Here is a 26,068-nt window from a genome sequence, read left to right as displayed (position 1 = left end):
CAGCAATCAAATAACCTAAAGAAGTGAATGGAACAATTAAACACATGTATTTTCTCATTACCACACTTCTTATAATTAATCGATCAACTTTAGATCATCTTATACATATCTATCACATTTATATCTTTAACAATTACTAAATAGATATACAAGGAGATAGGTAATTAAAATAAAATTATCAGTCAAGGTTTCCATGGTTTTATTTCTACAATATAAATGAACAACCAAAAATTACATAGGTTTTCACCAATAGGCATTCCTTGTGTCTTCAACCATCATCGCTCTATCTCCTCGTAATGGACTCCTTTTGGGAAAAATTACATTTAAGTCCTATACTTATTTTTGACTCACAAGAATTCTATAAAAAAATCCTACATAGAGATGATAGTACACAGTCTATTTCCTAAGAACCACAACCTTGGCAAACAAATAAAATTATATAACAAATATATAATATCACATTCATTCCCATATATTCCCCTAAACATGCTAATAATTACAAGAATGCCACATCTTATCAAATATCAATCAAACAAGATGATGAGAGAGATTCGGTCTCAGTTTACACTATAAACATAGCACAACCTGGCTCTTGATACCAATTGTTGGAAAAATCCAATTTAAAAATGGTTTTCTTGCACAGCAGAAATTTAAAATTTTGCAAACTGACCTAGTTTGTGATATTTATAGCAATAAACCGTAACTGAATTCATAATTGTGTTTTCGGCTTAACTGAATTTCATCGTTCCCGACTTTCAAACAAATGATCTTCTTCACTATTCTTGTACCATGAACTGCTTTGAGTGTGGGCTCAAATCAATTGAGTTGAACCACTAAACTAGAAAAAGATTTCTCTCTTTTATTTGGGGTGAAAACAAAAATTTTCTCTTCTTTAATGGAAACCAGTAGAAGTGTTATTCTGGAAAAATATATTTAATAGTTGAGAATAAATTCACTCTATTTTTTGGTATAGTAACAATCTTTCAAAGTTATATATTATGCCCTACTAGTGCCATCTATTTGTAAAAAGAGAAGGTAAAACCCTTGTTGTTTTGCAATGATTTATTTCAAATAGAAAAATAATTTTCTACTTAGAGAAGGAGTGGGGTGGATGGTACACCCTAGTATTCTTATATTAAACTCGATTATGAGGGGTTTTGGGCATCTCTCACACCGGGTCTAATTACGAGTACTTTCTAGGCCTTTTGACCAAGACCTATATAAAGCGATCCAACCCAATTCGATTTTTCTACTTCCCAAAATAAACTTTAATATCCTATATTAAACAATTTTCTCATCATTATTTTACCCCCAATAAAATTTTGATGATTTTATCTCTGGTAAAAATTTGACAATTTTACCCCTAGTAAAATTTTGAGAAAATATGTTCAATATTTCACAACTCAACATGTTCACCATCGCATGTGAAATGATATGCGATTTGTGCAAGTATATACGTCAAATCAAGTAATAAAGTGATGAGTGAGTATCGTTCCCACGAGGATCAGATTGAGGCACAAAATTGGTCAAGTTATTGTAATATGGTTAATGTTATGGCAAGACTAGCGAATAAGATGCTATGGTAAACTAAGGTAAGTATGCAATGATAATTCAAAGGAATGATGATGTATACAATAGATGGAATTGATGAATAATTGGAAATGTTATGGAAAAAAGTGTAATGGCAATAACGAGAGTTATTATCCGAATAAAATGTAAACAAAAAAATAAACAGCTAAATATTATGTGGCAAAGATATTACGACAAATAATAAGGATAGAGTGATGTTGATTCGGATGGTCAAGATTACCTAGAATCTACCCTTACTATCAATAATGCCTTGGCAAAATTGCATCTACTTTACTGCACAGAAGAGTTCTAAATGGCCTGCCTCTCACGAGAGCAAAACCTCAAGTTACCTTGCCCGTGTCTATAGGCTTTTAGATATCTTGCATAGGTTCCTTCTATATGATCGTGACTCCATGTCTAGATTTGACTACAACTGTTTATCAAATGCTTGCTCATTTCATTTAATTTTAATCTAACCAATCTAACCCTTTCGAAATTAGAATCAGTTTATAAGTATGCGAACAGTCTTCTATGTCTAGAGATCATTTGCATTTTAATTAAGAAATAAGAACAATCAAATGAAATAGTAAAGTAAATTAGATATATATTGCATCCATAAAAATAGTTTAAGGTTTCATTGAAAGTAATCCCAACCTTATGAGATTTAGCTCATGGGCTGGGAAATAAAATTCCAAACCAAAATATTATCTGACATTGTGATCAACTACATGAATTCAATCTTTCGAAGGAACACTAATGGAAATAACAAAAGAACTTTGGGAAACAACTTTCGCTTGCCCAGTCCACACTTCGATAGCACAGCATCCTGTAATGGCTAAGAAGGACTACCTTCAACTTTTTTCCCTTACGTAGACGAACCCTTATTCACACCTAAGGATCTCTCCCACTTTTCTGTTTGTCGTTTAGGGTTTCTTTAGTTGGCTTTTTATAGCTTTTTTCCTATGGTAAATCCAACGACCTATGTTTATCTTCTCCTCTATTTAAATTCTTTTTTCAACAACCCAATATTATCTTCTCCTAAATTTTAGGAAAACTTTTCTGGTACAAGTAAAGTTAGGCTAAAACTGGCAAGCGTTGAGTGTTGACTCTGTCTTCTCGACGTTGCCACAGCATCCATTTTGACAAAATGTCCAACTCTTTGCCCCAACAAACATTCACTCCTTTGTTTCTTTCTCCACTTCCTGTACCTACCAAACCACCAAACACAGCCCTACCACAAGAAATTAAAAGTAACAAATAATAATATTTAAGCACCATCCAAGCTTCTAATGCAATGTTCTAAAAACGCTAAAATAATATCCTAAAATGCAACTAAGTTCACTTAAGGATAGACAATTGAACAAGCCTAAAGGCATGAATTATAACTCTTTTCAAGAGTTATCATTCACTATGATAGTATGGTTTATTTTCATTTTTAAGCTTCAAAATAGTTCAAAAACATAAACTCATTCTTCTAATCATGTTTAAGTAATCCATATAGAATTGCTAATGACTCATTTCATTTCCAATTTTAGAAACCTACATTCATTTCCAAATTATTCCATTTTTCCATTTAAAAAAAAGTAATAATCATTCCTGAATGTTTCCCATTTTTAACCTATTCATTTCGTTCATTTCTATTCAAACACGCAATTCATTTCTGGTTGCAACAAGCTAGCGGAGGGACCAATAGGACATATGTAGTTAGGGCTCAAATTATTTATAATTCAATTTTGGGTTTTTTTCCTATTAATTAGAAACTCATTTAGTCACAATGTTATTCCACTATAGTATCATATTTGAGCTTTCCCTAACGACATATCATTATGAAAGCAACTACTCAGTGCTTGTGCAATGACATTGTCATAAGTGTGTTACCCTTCTAGGGTATCCTTGATCTCTTTAGGATAATATATGTTCTCCTAATATGATCTGATTTTATCTCATGGTAACCATTACATCTTCCTTCATGAAAACTCAATTACTATAGAATATTAATTCAGTCATTTATCACAAAAAAGAAAGACCCATGGCCATGTTTACTTTTCATCAACCATGTAATGCCAATAAGAGGATATCATTTACCCATGTCTTAGGCCATGAATTCCACCATTTTGAATGATTCTACGTACTGCAAAAGTCGTACACCCAATGAACCAGCTTTCGATTCCTTATCTATTCAAACTTAGGCTTTTACTTACGTCAAATTGCATGAGTTACACATACATAGTCTGCCATCCACTCAGGATTTACATATGCCACTCTATGAATGGCACAAGCGAATAAATCCATAAACGAATTCAGGATTTATTCTACTGGGGTTTAGTCTCATGTGATGTCATTCCAGTTAATCACATCTATGTGTCCATCTTCTAGGAGTCATCTGCTCTGATGCTAAAGACAAGGCATCTCCCCAATTCGACTTGATAAACAACATATTAGTCTTTCAATCAGTTTGCTTATTTCTAATTAAACTAAGGACATGTTTAGCTTCGTCTACTAATATAAGTTGTCTTTTTGTATTACGATACGACCATATAATATCATTTAGTATTAATTAAACATTAGACAACCAATGAGCAATATTTATTTCCATTTTGTTTTGTGTGCAAAAAACATTTGAGGAAATATACATAGTATTAATGTAATTCATGAATAATTTTATTAACCAATCTGTTCAAAAAAATTACAACTGTATATTAACGAAAATACTATACTTAGGGCACTAGATCCAACACTCGTCACAGCGAGCCCTAAGCAAAACGCCCTAATAATTTATTTTCTTTTCCACCATTCTCTGCCTCCATGACCTAAAACCCTCTGCTTCCTTATTTTTGTTTCCTATTTTTTAATCTTTAATCATTGATTTGCATTCATTTTCTTCTCATTTACTGATTAAGTCCCTCATTAGGTCGCAACAACCTTTTCCAATGAAGATGAACATGATGATCGTCTCGGACAAGACTGACAATTGATCATATCATCCACAACAAAGCTTGGTGATACTCAATCTCTCTTCTAGTAATTTTAATATTCGTGTTAGATCGATAGATTAGCGAATCGAGAAAAATTTTTACTAATTATATTGTGTTTATTGGTTATTTAATTTATATTGAAATTGGTTAAAATGTCATATCAAAAGATAATGACACCCCAACTATCCACTAAACGCAATGTTCCAAATGATTTGAGCTGACGGTTTGTCTTCAACAAAGCGGCCAAACGATTTGGCAACTTTGAAAAACCTTTAATCTCGGAACATGGCATCGATTTTGCCACACAATTATAACATGACCCTATAATTACGATGGTCGACCAATTATGGTGGAATACCTTTTGCAGACAACCTCTCAAACTGGTTGTGATTTCGATCATTCAAGAATTTTACGTGATTTTTCTTGAAGACCAAGACAATAAGGTCTTTGTAAGAGGCTTGTACGTAAGCACCTCTCTAATCACGATCAAGTTCATTCATAAGACACATTTTTATGCCCCTGATTTTTACGAAAATTTAAATAAGGACGAGGTGGATTATGATGAGATCATTAATTTCTTAATTGAGGGTCAAGGCAACTAGGTCCAGAAGTCGATAACCTGAGAACCATGCGATTTCAACAATCAATTATGACTTTGGAAGCTAAAATGTGGATATATTTTATTAGTGCAAAATTGTTTCCTACTCGGCACGTTACAGAAGTTCCCCGTGATCGTGCTCTTTGCTTGTACACTATCTTGCAGGGTTGGCAAATCAACGTGGGATATCAGATCCTCACAAACATGAGGCAATGTGCCGGAGGGAACACTTGAGGGATTTCATACCCATACCTAACTATGGAGATGTGCAAGAGGCATGGCGATACAATTAATCCCAAGGAATTGATATGTCCACCAAAAGTTCTGCTAAATGATGTCATTTATGAACAATTCTATAGTCAATGAATTGACCGGGTGGACCAGAGAAACGAATAGGTGGCAGCACTTTAGGAATACACTCAAGACCGCGGGCTGCTAAAGCCAATAAAAAGAACCAAAACTCATACCATTAAGGGTACAAAGAAAGAGGGCGATGTTGACTATGCAGCTCCGATGAGTGAAGAAACAACTCAATGTATAGAGGCATACCTCGAGTACAACACTATGTGCAAGTATGAATACAAGAAGGTAATGAGCCACCTAGCCGAGTAATTAGATATAGACTCATTATGATACCTACAACTACCTCCATTTTGGAAAGCTCCATTCGACACCACTCGACCCTCGCAGGCCAAACCATCCACTGATAGAGGAAAGGAGTAAATAGTTAATTCGAACGTGCACAATTGCACTGAGAAGTTCGATAATGATCACTTTTTCAGCCTTTGAGGGAGTAAAAAAATCAGGATAGGTTTTTATTTTTTGTTGTTAGTTAGAATTTAATTTAAATATTTAAATAAAATATTATGTTATTCTCTGTAAGAACCCCACAATTTAGGCGAAACAATAATTTGGAGCTAAACTGGCACGAGGAGGACCACTCGACTACTTCCGAGGAACTTCAATGCGTAAATCAAGTAGTCTCTTCTCTTATATTTTGGGTGCAGATTAGGGACAATGACTCAAATAAAGTGTGGGGTGAAATATCCCATTTTTTAGTGGTGTTGAAAATGCTAGTTTCAGGATAACAATTCTGACATCTGAGGTCGTATTTTATTATTTAATTAATAAATATGAAATTACATTAGGGTCGTATTAAATTTTGGTGAAGAAATTTTAATGTTTGGTTATTTAATTAATTAAAAAGGGCTAAATCGTAAAAGCTGTAAAAGTTTGTTTCTATTAGTTAAATGGGTTAAATGGCTTTGGAGATGTAATGTTAAGGGACTTAGATGATAAACATACCAAGCATATAGGTAGTGGACATTTATGGACAAATTTATGTTAATTGTTAGTTAATATAATAAGGAGAAAATGGTAATTTAGTAATAAACCTAAGTAAATTAAATTAAAATAGCATTCACCTACTCAAATTGCTTGTCTCCACTAATTTTTTAAGGAAGAAAACTCCATTTTTAAACTTTCTAAGTTCGGCCAAGCATTGGTGTTTGCATGGTATGATTTTTGCACTTAATTTTTAGTATTTTTTACGTTTTTGAGATCGTTAAACCTAGGTCCAGCTAACTCGTACCTTCGTTATCGAAACTGTCAAAGATTTAAGATTTCACCATTGATGAATTCTTATTGTTTATGATGTTAAATGGATGATTTGAAGTTTTAGTAGTTAATTAGAAGTAGTTTATTAAGTAATTTTGTTAGTTTTTTAGTTAAGGATTAATTTGTTACAATATTAAAATTTACATGGTATTCTTGTGAATTTTGAATAATTATAGACTGCAACAATATGAAAATAAAATTCAATTAGCTTGGGTATTTGGCAAATTTTGTTAAATTTGGAGATTTTAAGTTAGAGACTAAATTGTAAAAAATGTAAAAGTTTAGGAAAAATGTGTAACTAGTGAAAAGTTAAGGGTCATATGCATTAAATTGAGTGTGAAATGTTTGTGAATTTAATAAATTATATTAACTATTAAATATATCAAGAACCGAACCAAAAAGACAATAACCGTGGAAAGGGAAAATTTGTGGAGTAGTCCCTGCGTGTTAATTGAAAGTGATTGTTGGTATGTTCATAAGGATTTGTTATATAAATATGAATTACTTGTGATTATATTATTGTGTTCTAGTTAATTGTTGTATACATGCGAAATTATATTAGTCAATTATGTATTATGGAGAATTACAAATAAGTATATGAAATTGAAAAGTATTTATGGTAGCATTTCTTGAAGCTGCACAACATATATATATGTGAACGTGTTGACTTTATAGTTTGTGTACGGAAATGATGAAATGCTTCGATGTGAGGAACATGTATTAAAGTAAAGAAGTTATGTATATTGCCCTGTTGAACTTCGTAATCGTATAGGATATGATTGGCATGCCAATAGGGTTAGTATGCGTGGTTGTACGGGATTTGCACTTCGGTGCCTCTGTTTGAACTTTGGTGGAAATGATAAGTTATTATGAAGTGGATCATCATGACATATTTGATATGAGAAAAAGAACTAATGCATTTTTGGTGAATTTGTATTTGGATATCATGAAATTGTAAGTTATCTAGTTGCTTATTATTGAACAAGCTAAGTTAGTTTGATGTTTAAGCTATGAGCTTGCTAAGCTTTTTAAGCTTACTTGTTTTATATATGTTCTTTTGTAGTTTTCGAGGTTGCGGGTTGCCCAGATGGATTGACTAAAGGCTCACACTCTCTAGTCATTTGGTAGCTTTTGGTATTTTTGTTTTGGGGTGTGGCATTTATATAGGCTTTATGTTTTAATATATCAAATGTTTTGTTGCAAGGTTATATCTAGTTGAATGGTTAGCTTTGGATGTTTATTTAATATGGTTTGTGGTTAGATGAATCTTTAAGGTTAAGATATGACATTAGTGCTTTGGTATGCTAAGCTTTTATGCATACTTCTATTTGGTCATTTGGTTGATGATTGAGTTGTGAATAGGTGGCTAATGTTAAATGTTTCTAATAGCTTAGTTATTTGAATGTATAACCTTGATTGTGGTGCCTTTGAATGGCATATTGGTTACTTATTTAGGTGTTTGAATGGAAAAAATTATTGTCTTTTGTTGTTAGGTAACTTTTGGCATGAATGGAATTTTCTGAGATGAGATTTTTACCATTATTGGGATAAGTATCGATACTTGACCAAATGAGTAGTATTTAAACAAAACACAATGCCAAAATGGTATTGGTTTTCAATTGAGTATTGATACTTTTTCATAAAATATTGATACTATCAACTAATTATTGATACCATTGTTTTATAAAGAAAACATAATTGAATTTTGGTATCGATTTTCCTAAAAGGTATCATTATCGATACCAACTGCAGAACTATAATTTTAGAACTTAATGTTTGTTTTCAATTTAATCTTGGTTTATTCCTAATCTATTTTTAGGGTCTCGTAAGCCCGATTTAAGGCCTTAAAGTATTTGTATTATGAATGGAACTATTTATTGTATGTTTTTTTTTTAAATTCCTTGAATAACTATTATGAAATGATGTGAAATGTCTTGTTTTGCTTAGTAACACTTTGTAACCTTTATTCGGTAACAAAGTTGGGTTAGAGGTGTTACATTTAGTAGTATTAGAGCTACGGTTTAGTCGATTCTAGGACTAACGCAGTCTGTATGAAGTTTAGAATATACATGCCACATATATCATGTGATAGTGTGATGATTTTGATCTATTCTAACATTGTATTTTCTTATAGATACAAGATGTCGGCTGAGTCAAATTGGGTCGTAGTTAACAAAGCTGAAAGTAATGTTTAAGCTTCCAACTTAGAAGCAAGTCATAGTGTGTCAGCCCCGCAATCTTTTGGTGATAAAATGAATAGTGTATTTTTTGGAATGATGAATCAATGGTTTAATGAATTTAAATGAGCAAACCCTGTAACTCTGCAACCTCCACCCCTACTGTGCCTCCCCCAGCACTGCCATGTCCTCAAAATCCTGTGATTACAACTGTTATTCGTCCTTCAATGGATAAGATTCATAAACGTGGAGCTTAGGAATTTAGAGGAAATGTTGACGATGATCCTAAAAAAGCTGAGTATTGGTTAGTGAATACAAAAAGAGTATTTCCTAAAAAAGATAAGATGGGAAGGCAAGGCATGCCATGCCACTAATTAAAGCACCACTTCCTTTGCAGAGGAAATTTTAAGGTACAAAGGACAATTCACTAAAATTATATTGAGCCGGTGGACACTTCTATTTGCCCAAAAAAAAAGTAATCATTTTTCTATGGAACAAAGGTGTTGACATATTACAAAGCAGATAGATCAAAGCAAAGATCCCCAATCAAAGAGAATTTACCTCAAAAACACAGGAGCTTGATCTATCATTCTTACAAATACCTTTTATCTGCATCCATCTACTTCTCAAGAGTCATTTTCTTGGCCATCTTCATGACCTAAACAACGGTAGCCGCTTGTTATTTTACATATACAACTAAACCCAAAGAGAGATACATACCGAGACTCTTGCATATCTTGAGGGTGCATTACAACATACCTTAAAAGTGTGAACGTCTAGGCCTTGTCTGAACCGAAATTCACTAATGATGCTATATGATCGAGAGGACCACTTTGAAGAAGGAAGGCGTGTCTTTCCTCAAGCTATCCTCATCCAAGAGTTCCAATAATGCCTCCATTGTTAAAGAATCATTGAAAGTACAAAACAAAATACTCATAAGCATCTGTATCAACCTAAAATACATCTAAGTACACAAGAATCTCAAGTCACGGTATTCAAGATAAATTATAATTTGTATATTCACTATCAAAATTAAATCACAAGATTCTTGCAAAATTGTGCATGAATAAAGAAAATTAAAATGCAAAAAATCTTTGTAAAGGCCAAATCCAAGTGAGAAAATTTTGAGCGAACAAAAGCAAAGTAAGTAAAAGAAAAAGAAAGAAAATACTCAGTTTTGCACAAAAGACTTGCTAAGATGATTGTACTCATGAATACCATATTGCACCTTAGTAAATAGAGAGAAAATGAAGGCGAAAGAAGTGGATATAAGGTGGTGAGCTAAAGGATATAGTTAGGGTAGAATCGCGGTCAATATAATATGCCAAACTATTTTCATGCTTAACCCGTTTTGTAGAGTCAGTTCTTCAATTCCGAACCAACCTAAGCCACAGAATGTTACATGCTAAAAAGTCCCCAATGGACCTATGTGATACGACTCATGGATGAAAATTAAACTAAATATTGACATTTCTGACTACTTGTATCCTTCGAACATAAATGTAAATTTTGTGTACCTGTTTTGATGGAATATTATGCTTAATATTCTTGAATTTTTTTATCTTGTAACCTAATGAATTAATGTGTTTAGTATCAAAAATTGGAAGTCAATTATACATCGTACTAGAATTACGTGTTTAGTCACATTGTCTTATTTATATTGTTCCCAGTCAATCTTAGGTATTCAACATGCTCAAGCACTGTTAGTTATTTTTCTTTTTGTATTTTGTGTGTTTTTATTGTGTTGCTTGAGGACAAGCAACAACTTAATTGTGGGGGTATTTGACCTACTGCTAATTGTAGTGGTAGTTTTAATACTTAACGAGATTGTTTTCTGCCATTTACGTTTATTTACTACATTTCTAGCTTTCATAGTTTAGATTTAATTATTTGCAAAATAAGCGTTTTTACAGAGCTTTTAGTATTTTGACAACTCGTAAGGCCAATTCGGGCCTCGAGAATGACTAATAGGCCATTTGAGTGTGTAGGATGCCATTTCAGGTTGAGGAGCACAAGGGACGATGGCCGTGTCACGACAGAGGGAGGTTCATGTCACAACACCAAAAAATAAAGTTGCCAAGGCTGAAATCCATCCCACATCTTGACAAGGAATGTACCTACGTCACGACAATACAACGGATATGGGAATAAAATCTCAGCGGTGACGTTGCGATGAGGAGTTCCCCGACGTCACAACCAAAAATGGAAATATTTAGCCAAATTTGGATGGCTACTTAGGGTTATGTACCCTAATTAAACCCTAATCACTCCAATGGCATTTTAGACACCTAACACCCTAATGTATGCCTATATAAATAGCGTTATAACCTTATTAGAGAGGGAGGAGACTTAGATCTAGACTTAGATAGTTTTTATTTAGTTTTATTTTATGTTCGCTTACTCGGAACTTTTCTATTCTGATGTGAAGACGATTGCAAGCGGAGATTGTTTCGAAACCGCGCTTCAATTATTTATCAATGAGAAATTTCTCTTATCTCTTTATTTTATTCTATTATTTTTATTTTGTTAGACTGGTCAATTAATTTTTGTATGAATGTTAGGATAAAATCTTGTGTGTATTTTATATATTACATGTTTCGATTATGGATCTGATTTATTAATTAGGTAATTATTTATCTAAAATTAAGTGTTTATTCAAGAGTACTTAGTATATTAAGGAATGATGCCTTTTGTAGAATATTTATACAGGTGAGACCGAGTGGGTATCCTATCGAGTGTAAATTGTTCTAATCGATGAGACTCGAAGGGTATCATTGTGCTTAGGAAGAGACTGGAATGGTGACTTAGGTGGTAATCCTTAATAAAGATGAGATCAGATGGGTATTCTTACTAAGTGTGATAAAGACTCAATTAAGGTTAATTAATGGCTTAATTAGTTAATTAGGGATTTAATCGACCGTAGGCCGAGAGCTCGCACCGTTGACACTAAGAATAGGAAATTCCCTTAGGTTAATTTAGGTTGATTAGTTTAACTAGTTTAATACATCCTTTAATTGGGGTTTACACTACTAATTTGTGACTCGATTAGATTAGTAATTATTTTTTGTAATTAATTTAACAATAGGATTCTCCAATCTGCAATCCCTAGGGTACGATCCTTGGAATACATACTTGTGTTCCGTTGTAACACAAATCTATATTACAATTTGACCTATTCGCTTGCAGATACCGCACTTCATTCTATATACTTTATTTGCACAATTTTTACTTTAAACGTTTGCACGTTTGGAGGCAGTTAGTTGCTCCAGCAATGATTGTAGCATTTAGTAGCTCGGATCCTATGGTCAGGTCGAGTGAAGGGTGTTACATGCATCAATGATTAAACATTATAATATCATGTAATACTATATCTTTTACTAATCTATATAATAATTGTATATGTATTAATATTTTTACTAATAATTATATAGTATATTCTTAATAGTATATATATATATTATTATTATTTAATGTATTAGTAATATACAAATTTAGTATACTGGCCAAGTTAAGTAATTAGTTTCAATAATAGTTATATCATATATTATATTATCATTAAAGTTTAATTTTATGGATTTTAATAATTATTATACATATATAATTAAAGTATTAAAATAATTTATATTAAATTAATGTTTTTAAAATTTATTTCACTTTATCATTTAACATAAAAAGTTATTATTAGTTACTTTTCCTATTTATAAATTTTTAATATAAATATGAAATACTAATGAATTGAATTTTAAAAAGTAAAGAATTATTATTTGTTTATATTTCATTTTTATTTTAAGTAATAACATACAATTATATTAATTATTAAAATTTATTATGATTGTTCAGTTATAAATTCGAGCTTTAGGTTGGATTTATTTTAGGTTTGGGCTAAATCGATCTTGGGCTCGTATCTGTTATGGGCTTGGGCTTTCTTGGGTTCAAGTTTTTTCAAGCTCAGATTTTTTCAGGTTCAAATTTGTTACGGGTTCGGGCTTTTTCGAACTCAAATCGTTATGGACTCAGATCGACACGAGTAGACTTTTAAGCTCGGGCTTGTTTTGCCAGTTCTAATATAGATATTATGTTAAGAGATTTAAATTTATTCTTTTTTTTATTTGTTTTAATGATTTTATGGCAATATGGATATTTTTTTGTTGCAATAATCCGGCAATAACTTGAATTTTATATTTTTTAAATTAATTTTGATTTTTATATAATTTTTATAGAACTAAAGTTAAATTAATAAAAAATATAAAATTGAGAACTAAAATTACTATTATCTAAATTTACACGGTTAGTTACTTATACAATTTCAAATATATCAACGATGAAATAAAATTCTAATTTTTGGTAATAGATAATTAGAGAATAGTGATGCAATATTATAAATTTTTAGTTGAGTGAGGAAAATAAAATTTTATCAAATTTAACCCAATTAATATTAATATATCTGTAACTAAAAGTAAAAAGAGATTTCTGGAAGCTGTGTTTTTATTTCGTTTGAACTCGTCTAAAACACTTCATGTTCTTCGTCTCGGCATAATATAAAATCAAAGACTGTTTGTTCAGAGTGTAAGGCTGTTTTAGATTCTTTGATCCTAAACTTTAAGAAATGGTGCTGATTGAACCTCACCCTACTGATGAGCAACCGCAGCAACAACAACAACAACTAGAAGCCACGAAAGCCACATCTTTAACATCATCTGAAACGACACGGGGTTCTACTGCCGCCGCTGTATCAGAAAATGCCAACGGAGGAGATGCTGCCTCAGATGGATTCGAAACAGCTAGCGAACGTGACGTCAGCGACAACGAAGAAGACGACCGCGCTGGCGATAAACAGCCACCCCAACAGAGGGGTCCCGATTCTTATCAAGATGCCTTAAACGACGAGCAACTGAAAGAGGTTTTCTCTTTTCCCTGGGTTTTCTCTCTCTTTTTCTTTTCCTTTTTTGTTTAATTAATTATTAAAAAATATTATGTTTCTAGAAAGCTTTGGCACAAGCAAATGATGCAAAAACAGAAGGAAATAAATTGTTCGGAAACGGCCAATACCAGGAGGCCTTGTTACAGTATGAGATTGCTTTGCAAGTTACGGCGGAGATGCCTTCGGCCACTGAAATTCGTTCCATTTGCCATTCAAATCGGGCTGTTTGCTTGCTGAAGCTGGTATTTTAATTTTATACTACTACTTCTTAAAGTTGAATAACAGTTTTTTATTGCTTTTCTTTGGACTTTTTTATTTAATGTTTAAAAAACTGTATATCTTTAGGGTAATTATGAGGAAACCATCAAGGAATGTAATAAAGCTTTGGAACTTAATGCTTCTTATATGAAAGCTCTTGTTAGACGCGGAGAAGCTCATGAAAAGCTTGAACATTTTGAAGAAGCTATTGCTGGTGAGCCCTTCGATCTGGTTGTTTGTTTCTTTTATTCTTAAGTTTAGAATTACTTATTTGTTTTGCAGTTTTTGTAAACATATATCCATTGCTCTGTCTTGATGATTGAATTAATTTGTCAACATTATACATGTTTGTAATTATCTTTCTTGCAAATTGCAGATATGAAGAAGATATTGGAATTGGATCCTGCTAATGACCAGGCTCGGAAGGCCATTCGTCGCTTGGAACCATTGGCCGCAGAGAAAAGAGAAAAGATGAAAGAGGAGATGATTGGTAAACTTTAAATCTGCATTTTTTGCCTCTGCCCTACCCCCTTCCCCAAAAGTTTTTGGTAATTTAAGGATTAGTTAAGGTAGATAATTTTTCTTGGTATGTGCGCATCATGATATCTGTATTGCCTTGACAATGTTATGGATGCTTTACTGCTCTAATTATTATATCCTGAAAAAGTATTATGGGGGGAATGGGATCAGGAATTTTGTTAAATTCCTTATCCCTAAATTATTCAAGCTTGTCTTGAAAGTTGTAAATTTTATGGGGTATATTTTGGTTTCAAGGATCAAGTGTTATGCTAATGGATGTACCAAAGGTGTGCAAAAATAATTACAGTCAAATTCCTTTGTGTTCAGCATGTGATATTGGAAGGTGCATTTGGTTTCCTAACTCATATTCACTTCTATCACATATTGAATACTTATACATCTGATTCTTGTTGTTCTATATTTCTTAGCTGCTTCCTTTAACTCAATGTGTCTAATAAACTAAACTCATAATATATGATATCAACTTCATGTTTCCAAGCACCTTGTAAACAAATATAGGTTATTTTGTTTTTTCCTGCTAATTGCAAATAATAACAAGCATCTGATTCATTGGTTATTGGTTACCATCTGTAATTGAATACTGCAGACCTGAAATGCCCATGTCAATGGTTGATAATAGCTATGTGCAATATGCACTTGATGAATGCTGGTGGTTGAATGCTATTTGGATCTTGGATTTGGTTGTAGGCATTGAAATATAATTGAAAAATGGAAGCTTTTTGGTATTTGATTCAAGTCACTAATATTCTTTCTGAGCTTTTTGTCTTGTCAACTTTAATTTTCTTGCAACTAATGTATGTCTGTATAATTATTTGAGCAATTAATGTATCAGAGAATGACGAATCTATTTCATGATGCTTTATGTTCTATTCCATGATACAATTATGTATGTTGATCTAGCAATTTAGATCCTTGCTGGAATTGTTTAAGGTAGCATGCGAGAAAATTTTTAGGCTTGTACTTTTGGCATCCATTTATGCATCACTAACCATATATAAATATACGTACTATGGCAGGAAAGCTAAAAGAATTGGGCAACTCTGTTCTGGGTCGTTTTGGGATGAGTATTGACAACTTCAAAGCTGTCAAAGATCCAAACACTGGCTCTTATTCTATATCATTCCAGAATTGACATCGTCACTACCCACAAGCAACATGTGAGAGAAAAATGAAGGCAGCCTTTAGCATGACACAAGATATGCGGGCTTGGAATTTTTTTATGCTGAATATTTCTTTGCAAGTAGACTAGGCAATTTGTGTCACGTTCATATATTTTCTCGATATCCTAGTTGTTTTGTGTTATTTTATGTTTATATACCTTTTGACTAGTTAATAATGCATTATAAGGATTTTGGCATCTTTCTATTTTCATGTCATATTCGTGTTTTTTTATTTATTTTAATGTTGTGCCGTGTTTGTACATGCCGTGCAAGTGCGTGGTGCATTTCTATGATCATTTGCAGTAAAAATAGAGCACTCAAATGTATTAGGTAAAAAATATGTTTGTTGTTCACTTGAATGCAAGGGTTGTACTAAACTGTTGGTCTAAATGTACATGGCTTATATTGAGTTGATATCTATTGTCTTTAGTGCTTTGTGGCTTGTGTTATCAATTACATTCATATGGTTGCATTGGTAATATTTTTAGATTGGCCCAGGCCACCACCAAACCCAATTTTAGTCACTCAATGCTCTCAACGGGAGACTACAATCTGTTACTAGGCTTCTGGCACTGATCTCAGGCAAGAGGCTGTTGGAAGCAGCTTGTGATAGAAAAAGAGCTACAGAAGAATTAAACTATTAAAAAATAAACTCTTTATTAACTCTATGGGTTCATGTTTGCGGTTTACAAGCATTAACCTTTGTTGTAATCTTATCTGTGCCTAAAACTGATGTTTCAAAGGCAGACTTTCCTCGTGGCCCCTAAATTAAGCCAGCTTGGTTGAATTGTATCCAACGGCTGAGTTATGCTGCTGTTTTAGGTCAGTTTGTGTTTTAGCCATGGCTGCCATTTTCACATATCAAAGGGATTCCCAGAAGGTTTGGTTGAATTGTAGCCAACCATGGCCAATGTAGGCTGTTGCTTTAGGTCAGTTTGTTGTGGAGCTATGACTGCCATTTTCATATCAGATAAAATGTGGGACTCTGGTTGTAATTTGCCACAGCTGAAGGGCTGATTGAATGGTAAGCAACCATGGTCATAGGAGGCTGCTGTGGCGTGATGTATGGTAGCTGTTGAGGCATGGCTGCCGTTTGCACATTAGCTTCAGGTGGGATACTACTGCTTCCATAAAAGGGTCGCTGGCTGTTGTAATCATCAAGGGTTGGCCGACACCTGACCGAAGTTGTAGGCCATTTGTTGATTTGTTGTTGATAAACTGTGTGGTGTTAATCTGTTCGAGCTGCCAGTCTGCATTTGAAGATATGATATGTTAATAGCAGTCCAAAATGAACATAAAGCAGAGTGGCAAATCTTGAAAGAATTTTGGACAAGGTTATTTTAAAGTACTCGGACTAACCATTTTATTATCAGCAACAGCAGCTCCATTGGAGACTGGTGCATCACAAAGTCCAAGCTCCCAACTTGTAAATGCAGGTGCTGAGCTGCCAACATTTTCAGCATAGGGAGGACTCTCTGTTAAAATTTAAAAATGGGAAAAGATGTTATAAGTATCCGATTCATCACTTCGAAGAACAAATCAATTGACATCTCAGTGAAAACCAATAATTTACCAGATTTAACAATTGCTAGAGCAAGGGGATTATTCTCATTCAGTTCAGTTCCTTCCTCACTTGGTTCGTCAAAGCACTGGCAGTAACAAGGTAGATCAAGTAAGAAGAATAAACATGAGAAATCAAGATAAATGGACCTATAGAGACCAAGCGTATCGTCAAATTAAGAAAAGTCCTTACCATAAGATCAGCAATGTCTAGCTTCCCAACAGCCTGCCTTGGTTCACTCTGGGTTTTATCCGATGATGTAACAGATTTTTCTTGAACATCATCTGTCAACAAATCAGATACTGGAGCAGGGGTTTCTGTGGGAGCAGCACCTTGATCTTTTGTTATCTGAAAAATAGCATGTAAGTCCTGCAAATAAATAAATATATTCATAGTGTAGCTAATGAATTAGGTTCTAGTAATGAATGTAGTGATGGACAAGGACATCAACTATGTCGCTTCAAGTCTGCAACTTTATCTGGAGGATCATTCAAGTTTTCATGCCTGATAGTGCAAGAATTTGACTATTCATGGCAGGAAATGTTATTTTACACTAGTTCTTTCAATAACATCCATTCAATCAACAAAGAAGATTACTTTAGTTGATGCCTCAAAGGTACTCTCAAATCATTCTTCCTTCCGAGTTCATTTTCTCAATGTTTCCCCTAGGACAGTCATTTTTTTGTGGTTTATCTTAGAAGTGTTATAAATATAAAAAGGCATTGATATTACAGACATTGGCAATTTTTTGGACATTAGGAACTTCAATCTTCTGCAACATGTTGAGCCTTAAGTTACTACTCTTTCTTTCTTTCCTCATTCGTATTGTTAGTGATAATCATGTAAGCCACAAAGCCTGCATGGCAGGAAATTCCTTGTGATAAAAAGATGTTTATCATATCATGGATTCTGAATTTACTAGTGTGTTTCTCCCAAGCGTCTGATTCAACAATTATATGCATTTGAAACTCTGCATATTTGTAATTCTCATCATAAAGATTAATTATTTTCTCAAAGTAAGGGAAGAATATGATAGCTATTTAGTAAAATAAAGTATTGAGGCATCATACTAATGTATACGGAAGTGCCAAAACTTCAGGGGTCTCCTTCACATATTCCTCCATAGCAATCAGGAATGATTCAGGGAGCTGGAATGTACATGTCAAGGAAGTTAAACAAAATCGTTGGAAATTCAAAGAAACAAGGAACTCATAAAGTAATTTTTAAGGTGCAATACCGGTTTAATCTTAAGGTACTTTTGCCCTTGCCCATAGTGAAGGCCCCTGCAGATCTCAAAGAACTCAGATAACAGCGACACCTGCAGCAACATTCAAGTTTACTTGAGAAAATATTATGTTCCTAAAAAGAGCAAAAGGGGTCTAAATTATGAACATCTGGAAACATACAAAACAGACAGAAAGATCCGTTTGCAGCACTGAATTCTACCTGTTCTCCTGCCTTGCGATAAATCTCTAGTGCCCTAACAGCATGGTGGTGCTGCATCCCAAAGTACTGTGAAAAATAGGATCCATTTACTTCAAACATCCATCTTTTTAGAAGGAGAAGCATGAGTGTCCACCAGTGACATTGACTAAAGCTTACCTTGTCAATCAGATTTAGAATTCCATCAGTAATTGCAATGTACAGCTTAACACTTTCACCTGCAATCTAAAAGAGGAAATCCATAAGAATATACAAGTTAGACTGAACACACTAATGCTTTTTAGATGGAGTTACTTACAATTGATAGAACATAATGAATCAAGTGGTTATTAAAGCAGCAAAAACGACACAGTGAGTGGAAGAGGGAAAAGAAACAATGTTAGAAGTGTAGCTAAAATGAAGAATGTGTCGATGGCATACAGTTTGAGAAAGAAAGACAATGGAAGACTCAAGGGTGTGTACCTTGCAGTTAAGAAGGTGATGGAGAAGCTCTTGCAAGACAGGTAGCTGATCTAGCAGATCCGGGGTGTTTAGCCTTCTGTTTCTCTGCAGATAATAACAAAAGATTTTCATATCCTCATCACCAATAGAGATAAAACTGAAAAGAAAGAAAGCAAGCATGTCTGTTCACAAAAAAGAGAAATCATTATTTGGTTCTGATGAAAATAACAAGTTTTGATTGTCCAAAGTTTCTAATTCTAGCAACCTCACTTAGCTTACCATCTTTAAGTTTACCCTCTTTGAAAGAATAAAAAAAACTAAAAACAAGAGAGGAAATGATTGACCATGTGAGACATGTATCACCCTCAAATTTTCATGCGAACAATATTGGATTTTTCGTAATGATCAAAGGAAACGAAAATCTGAGAGGATCCAACATATGTTAGGATCAGTAATGAAATGCAAACTTCAAATCACATAACTAAAACTAAACAATGTTGGGTGGCTTGATAGAAATGCTCTTCCTTTTGGAGATTGGTAATGAAATGTATCAAATCCAGAACATGGTAAAAAGGATATTGACCGAGTTGCAGCTTAAAAGGGAGAAGAAAAAAAAGTATTGAGTTCAAAGAGCATATCGATTGATCTTTATCAACATCATATTTCAATGCATTGAAGCATTCTACACGCTCTTCCAGATATAAAGCATATCCACGAACCCAAACAGAATAATTCCATGCTTGACACCAATAAAACCATTCCATAGTCAGTTTGTATACTTTAAATCATAGCATTAAAGAGAGAAAAAAAAGAAAGTAGACTTAATAAATATAGTAACTTACTTTCTGGACTTGAATCATCTCTGAGATGTGTTAAGTTCAGCAGGAGACCTCTGTCCCGCCCAAAATTAATGAAGTCTTGGTGACATGAAGGGTCATGTTTTAATATACGGTGTCTAACGATCAAGGTTTTCAACGCAACCTGAATGCAGATGCAAGTATCCTCGTGACTAAATATAGAAAACCATAAGTAGGAATTCTAGAACAAGGAATACCTACAGCAAAATAAGATACTTTTCCTACTGCAAAGCAAAACATTTGGCGATTTCTGTTTCTCTTTTCCATTAAGGAAAATCTTTACACCATTATGGAAGTGATTTACATAAATTGAAGCTTCCATTTTTGGTTTGCACATAATATGTTCCTAATAACCATTTCAGATAGCAAGAGATACACATTAATGCATATCCATACTTGTTATGTGGATTTGCACTATGGTGAATGCGAAGTAACTGAGGCTGGGTTATGAGATAAGGAGGTACCATCCAAGTATGGGTTTTAGCAAGACGCTTCAATAGAGCGTGTATGCAGAAAGTGGCATCAGAGCGATTTGAAACAGCAGCCAAGATAGCTGAAGACAAGAAAGGGTTAGCATTTTTATATTCTAAAAGAATAATGTTGAAGACAAAGAAAATTGCAGGCTCTTAAAAAGTCAATAATAACCCATCAATAAGCAGAAAGAATAAATTTGACTGTTGAGTTGATTCGAATATGAGTGATATAGATACTGTTGGAAAGTGGCCAACCATGCTGTTGTTATGTTTTTGTTAAAGTGCATGCAGGCTATTTGCATGTTGCATCTCTTGTGCATGCTGCATTAACAAGTTTTTTGTTTAGTTACATTGTAATTAAACTTAGTTGAAAATGAACAAGCTGATAAAAGCTTGAAGTGTTTAGGTAGTTGAATGACTAGTTTAGGTGGCTTGTTTATGTGCATAAGCAATGTTTTACAAGTTACTAGGCTACTTAGTGGTAGTAGGCAATATTTAGTGATGTATTTGGTTATAAATGTATTGTTTTTTTTCTAGTTGAATGAATGAGCAAAATGAGCTATCAGCCATAAGCTCCCTTGTTGCACGATTGTGAGCAAGTAAAAATATTTCATGCATCTTGCTTCCTTGTTCTATGTCCTGATAACCCCAACAAATGGCATCATGGGTCTAAGTCTTTGAGGGCCATTGATTTTGCTTTTGCTGCTTGTTAAGAAAGACATAATCTTCTAAAGTCTGTGATCTTTGAGGGCTACTTGTAAAGAAGACAGCAGCAGCTCACCCCTGTGAGACTCCCGAACAAGCTTGGGATAAGCTGAAGGAGGAGTTGATGGAGTATGTGCATGAAGACACTCCACAGCAAGAGGGAGTATGTCCAAGAAGAAACAAGACTGTAATGAGCAAGTGAACAAGGCAAGATGTGTTTAAAGGAAAGTTGCCAACCAAGGCTGTGAAGGAGGAGAAGACTCCATTTGAACAAATCTTTGGCACAAAAGACTGGGATAGTCAAGTGTGTGAGTCAGATTTTGTTGATAATGAGACCAAGGCTGAAGATGAGTTGAAAATGAATTGCTTGAGCAGAGTCAGCTTGAAGCAAAGCATCTTGGGATTGCCAAGCTTAAAAAAGAAACTGATGAATGATTGGTAGTTCCAGCATGGAAGCCAAGGAGGAGTGTTGAAAAGTGGCCAACCATGCTGTTGTTATGTTTTTGTTAAAGTGCATGCAGGCTATTTGCATGTTGCAGCTCTTGTGCATGCTGCACTAACAAGTTTTTTGTTTAGTTACATTGTAATTACATTAGTTGAAAATGAACAAGCTGATAAAAGCTTGAAGTGTTTAGGCAGTTGAATGACTAGTTAAGGTGGCTTGTTTATGTGCACAAGCAATGTTTTACAAGTTACTAGGCTGCTTAGTGGTAGTCGCCAGTATTTAGTGATGTATTTGATTATAAATATATTGTTTTTTCTAGTTGAATGAATGAGCAAAATGAGCTATCAGCCATAAGCTCCCTTATTGCACGATTGTGAATTAAGTAAAAATATTTCATGCATCTTGCTTCCTTGTTCTATATCCTGATAACCCCAACAGATCCAATGTTGTCAAATCAAAGGCTTTTTACTCAATTATACATTGTTTTTGTAACATTTTGGCAATACTCTGATAGATTGAAACTTTGGAACTTTTCTTTCTTCAAAATAAGGGTCCAAAAAATTAGTTAGATAAAGCAGATTTAACATCACTCACTCCTGACATGTTTCTCCTTTGGCACTACTTCTTTATGGTCAGTAGCCTTGACAATGGCAACCTCTACTCCCTGTAGTGCATAAATATAATCTTTTAAAATACGATATTAATCAAAATAATGGTAGACAAAGTTTTCTGTACCAAACTTACTCTTTGATCGCTACTTACCCTTGCCAATCCAACTTTTGTGGAGTCTTTCAGGGCCCCAATAGCCTATTTTAAACCATGTTGACTGCCACTTGGCATTCTATTTCAACAAAACAAGTTTAATAACACATTAATCATATTGACTACTGGCCAGAATAAGGAGGAACAAAGCAATAATAGAATCAAAAACCTTATTCATAAAGTAAAACAACTTGGGAAAAAAATTTAGTCTGTAATAACTTTGAAGAGAAACAAATAACACAAAGTTTGAACTACAACTTCAGGTTCATCAGAAGCAAAATTCATACATTTTTAGCATCCATTCTCTTATTACGTACAATAGCTACAGTTTCATTTCAATTTTCATTTGGCAATATTCATTTTTATTTGCAATTACAAAAGAAACCGCAACATGATGGAGTAGAGGAATGGGTTGAAAATGCTGAGATTTGAATTCTGATCTATAGGATGCCACTTTTTAATGATAACTACATGAACAAAATGAGTTATCCTGAACAAACATTTCCAGTGGAAGGTGACGCCTTTTGGGCTCAAAACGGCTCCATCTTTATTTCAAAAGGCCATGATAAATATTTTCCAGCCCGTAATGCACAAAGCACTGATCTATATTGATGACATTCTCCTTTACAGTCCTCTTACCAACTAAGTTTTTTTCAGGAGTTTGGAGGATTATTCTTAAAGCCTCTAGGACTTCACCCTGATTATCCTTTCATCCATCCTTTAAAGTTTCAGTTTGGTGAATTTCCTGAAGAATTAAATTGGATGCTTTGGTACTTAACTCACCTTTTCCATATTGGCATTAAGTTTCATCTAGAAGATCTCCAGTACTATGTGACAATGGCTATACAAGGAGAAATAAGTCTAGAGATGAAGAACCTGGCAACCTTCCTTACATGGTTCTATCCACTTGAACAATGGCATGAGATGATTGGACTTGAGTATCCTAGAAATACAAAAGCCCAATGGATTGTAATAATCTTCTACAAACCACAGTATTTCATGCAAAATGGTCCAACTACCCAGTTGGGAGCATTTCCAGTGTCTGGATTCGTAAGACCTATCCTTCAGAAGTTAGTAGGAGTTCATGCCGCTATAGAAGCCTACAAAAATATCTCTGTCAAATAAATAAAATCATCCTTGTTGAAATATGGCCTTCACCAGAAATACTTGCACCTTGGGAAGAAGATAAACCACTAACACCTTATCAAGCACAGTTGAAACAAGCCTTAGTGGAATATCAGACAAATATCTTGGATCCCAAAGAATGGTCTCAGGAGTATCCAATGTTTTGCAGCCAAAAGGTTGAAGGCACGTAAGCCTGGAAGGATATACATGAAGATATGTCAAGCTGGAAAGATATCAGTAATGTGACACCACCTGATGACCTTGAAAAAAGGATTGAATAGCTAGAACTCCACTACTACCGGGCAAAAGAGGAAAAGAAAAGGAAAATTGAAGAAATCGATCTCACGTCAGACACTAGTACAGACTATGATGCTGACTATGACTAAAGCTATATGTATTATTGTCCTTTACTTTTTATGTAATTAGTAGAAGCAGATTCCTTCTTATCTGCTTGTGTCTATCACTTTGCAAAAAGTAGATTCTCTCTTATCTACTTGTTCAACTTTTATCCCCTATATAAGGGATTTAAAGTCTTAGTTGTAAGATAAGTTTGGTAGAAATAAAAACTTACTAGTGTGTTCTAAAAATCATGTTTTTTTTAAAACTACTCTATTTCTCTTCCTTTCTGATAAGGGATATCAATGAAAGAAAATCTCCCGTGAGTTTAGAAGTATGCTCTGTGCTTGCCATACAATGGATCCTGCACATTAGAAACTAAGCTTAGACATGGGGTACTAAATTCAGATGAGTTTGAAGAAGTAGTCTGGATTAATGATGTTTAACAGCTAATAGGCAGTGCCTGTTTAATGGCCAAAAGAGGTTGAGGCCCCAGTTATGGCATAGCATACCTGCTGTTATGAATTATTAATCCCAGATATCCCGGCTTTGAACTCCTCTGCTTAATTTGGTATCAGAGCCAGCAACTCCTAGATTTTCTTTTATTTGAGAAACCTAGACTCAGTAGGAAGGGAAGTTTTGAAACCATGATTGCTCCCAGAACTTCTACTTCTAAAGCTCCCGTAACTTTACCTAGTTTTCCTTTAAAATCCCATACTGCAAAAAAAATTTCTTCCTTGTATGAGATAGAATATTTTACAGAAGAAGAAAAGGTCAAATCGACAGACCTTCCCCTTGTAAATCTTTACTCCACTTATCAAAAACCCACCTTTTCTCCTATCAAAAGCATAAAGTCCCTTATTTCTACCAGCAGAAAAAATGTCCGTGAGTATGTACAATCTTCAAAGTTTGATAAGCACCTTATCTATGGAGGCCAAGAGGAACAGTTTGTTACTCTTGAGATTCCTTCAAACTTTGCACAAGATTGGAGTCAACATGGACATTCTCATATCCATTTCGGTGCAGTAAGACTGGCCCTCAATTATCATAGAACTGCTGGGAAACCGGTTGTATCCAAGATTGCTCTACTTGATTCTAAATATAAGAAGTACTAGGATGCCTGTATCGGTACAGTGGAAGCAACATTAAGTTTAGGAATGGCTATGGTGACACTATTTCCAAATTTCACCATGTCTCTACAAGATCCCAATATTCTGGATGCCTTAAAAGTTTAGATTCAGATCATTGGAGCAGAAATGGTAGAATCGGCAGTAATAGCGACCTTACACTACCAGATAGTGTATATGATCCAGGATCATGCTTTTAAGTGACAAATCAAGGGTATGAAGATTCTCTTCTTATTTTAATCAACATAAGAGAAGAGCCTCATTGCATACATGTGCCAAAGCAGATCCCAAAACAAGAATTACTCAAACTCTTGCCAGAAAAATGGGTCACCAACTATGAGCAGATTCACCAGCATGATCATCCGATTCGATCCACAAAAAGTTAGATTATCACTAAATTTGATGGAACGAGTGAAATAAGATTCGATCATAGTCATCTGAAACAGCTCCCCAATCCTCCAGTATTTTCCACACAAATGATGTTGCAGCCCCTGGAGCCTGATAATATTGGCCCAGGACCAGAAGCGCCTCTCATCCAGAGTTTTAAGCCTGATGGAAAGCCCTTATATTTCTTCAAAGATCCCAGTAGAGGACATTGTCCTTGGGACATAAATTGTTCTCGTGAAGGATGTCAAGAATCTATTTTTGAAGATCTTGATGAGGAAGTCAGACGATCCTGCAAGAAATCAAGCCAGTCTGAATTTTATAAAAGATGGATGGATGGAGATCCAAATATTGGTCCGCTAGGAGAAGATAATGGCAAATTTTTCTACCTTGTAGATTATTCTGCACCAAGATCAAGGCCACAGTCTCTTAAAATTTAGGATCAACCTCCTCCGGATCTACCTAAATCACCCAAAGAAGATCCAGAAGATAAAAAATGGTTGCTAAAGCCTTTAGAGCAACCATGTTACAAAAGGATCAACAAATGGGTCAAGAAACACAATCAACTCCAGAAGTGTGCCCAGGAAGAAAATA

The 26,068-nt window shown here is 34.2% G+C and overlaps 1 protein-coding gene and 1 pseudogene across 1 annotated transcript; one reads left to right on the top strand and one right to left on the bottom strand.

The window, feature by feature from the left end:
• The first annotated feature begins 13,396 nt into the window (after positions 1–13,396).
• LOC105780454 (uncharacterized) lies at positions 13,397–16,012 on the top strand. Its single transcript, XM_012604801.2, has 5 exons — positions 13,397–13,836; positions 13,920–14,099; positions 14,203–14,329; positions 14,492–14,605; positions 15,672–16,012. Exons 1-5 carry the CDS (start codon positions 13,543–13,545, stop codon positions 15,785–15,787), a joined length of 831 nt encoding a protein of 276 aa, XP_012460255.1. The 5' UTR covers positions 13,397–13,542; the 3' UTR covers positions 15,788–16,012.
• Positions 16,013–16,378: 366 nt separating this feature from the next.
• On the bottom strand, positions 16,379–22,580 carry LOC105779004 (putative clathrin assembly protein At5g35200; annotated as a pseudogene).
• Positions 22,581–26,068: the final 3,488 nt, after the last annotated feature.

This window comes from Gossypium raimondii, chromosome 4 (genome assembly GCF_025698545.1).
Source record: "Gossypium raimondii isolate GPD5lz chromosome 4, ASM2569854v1, whole genome shotgun sequence".
Lineage (NCBI taxonomy): Eukaryota > Viridiplantae > Streptophyta > Magnoliopsida > Malvales > Malvaceae > Gossypium > Gossypium raimondii.
The sequence above is the reverse complement of the archived record's forward strand: the minus strand, read 5'-3'. Positions and strand labels throughout refer to the sequence as shown.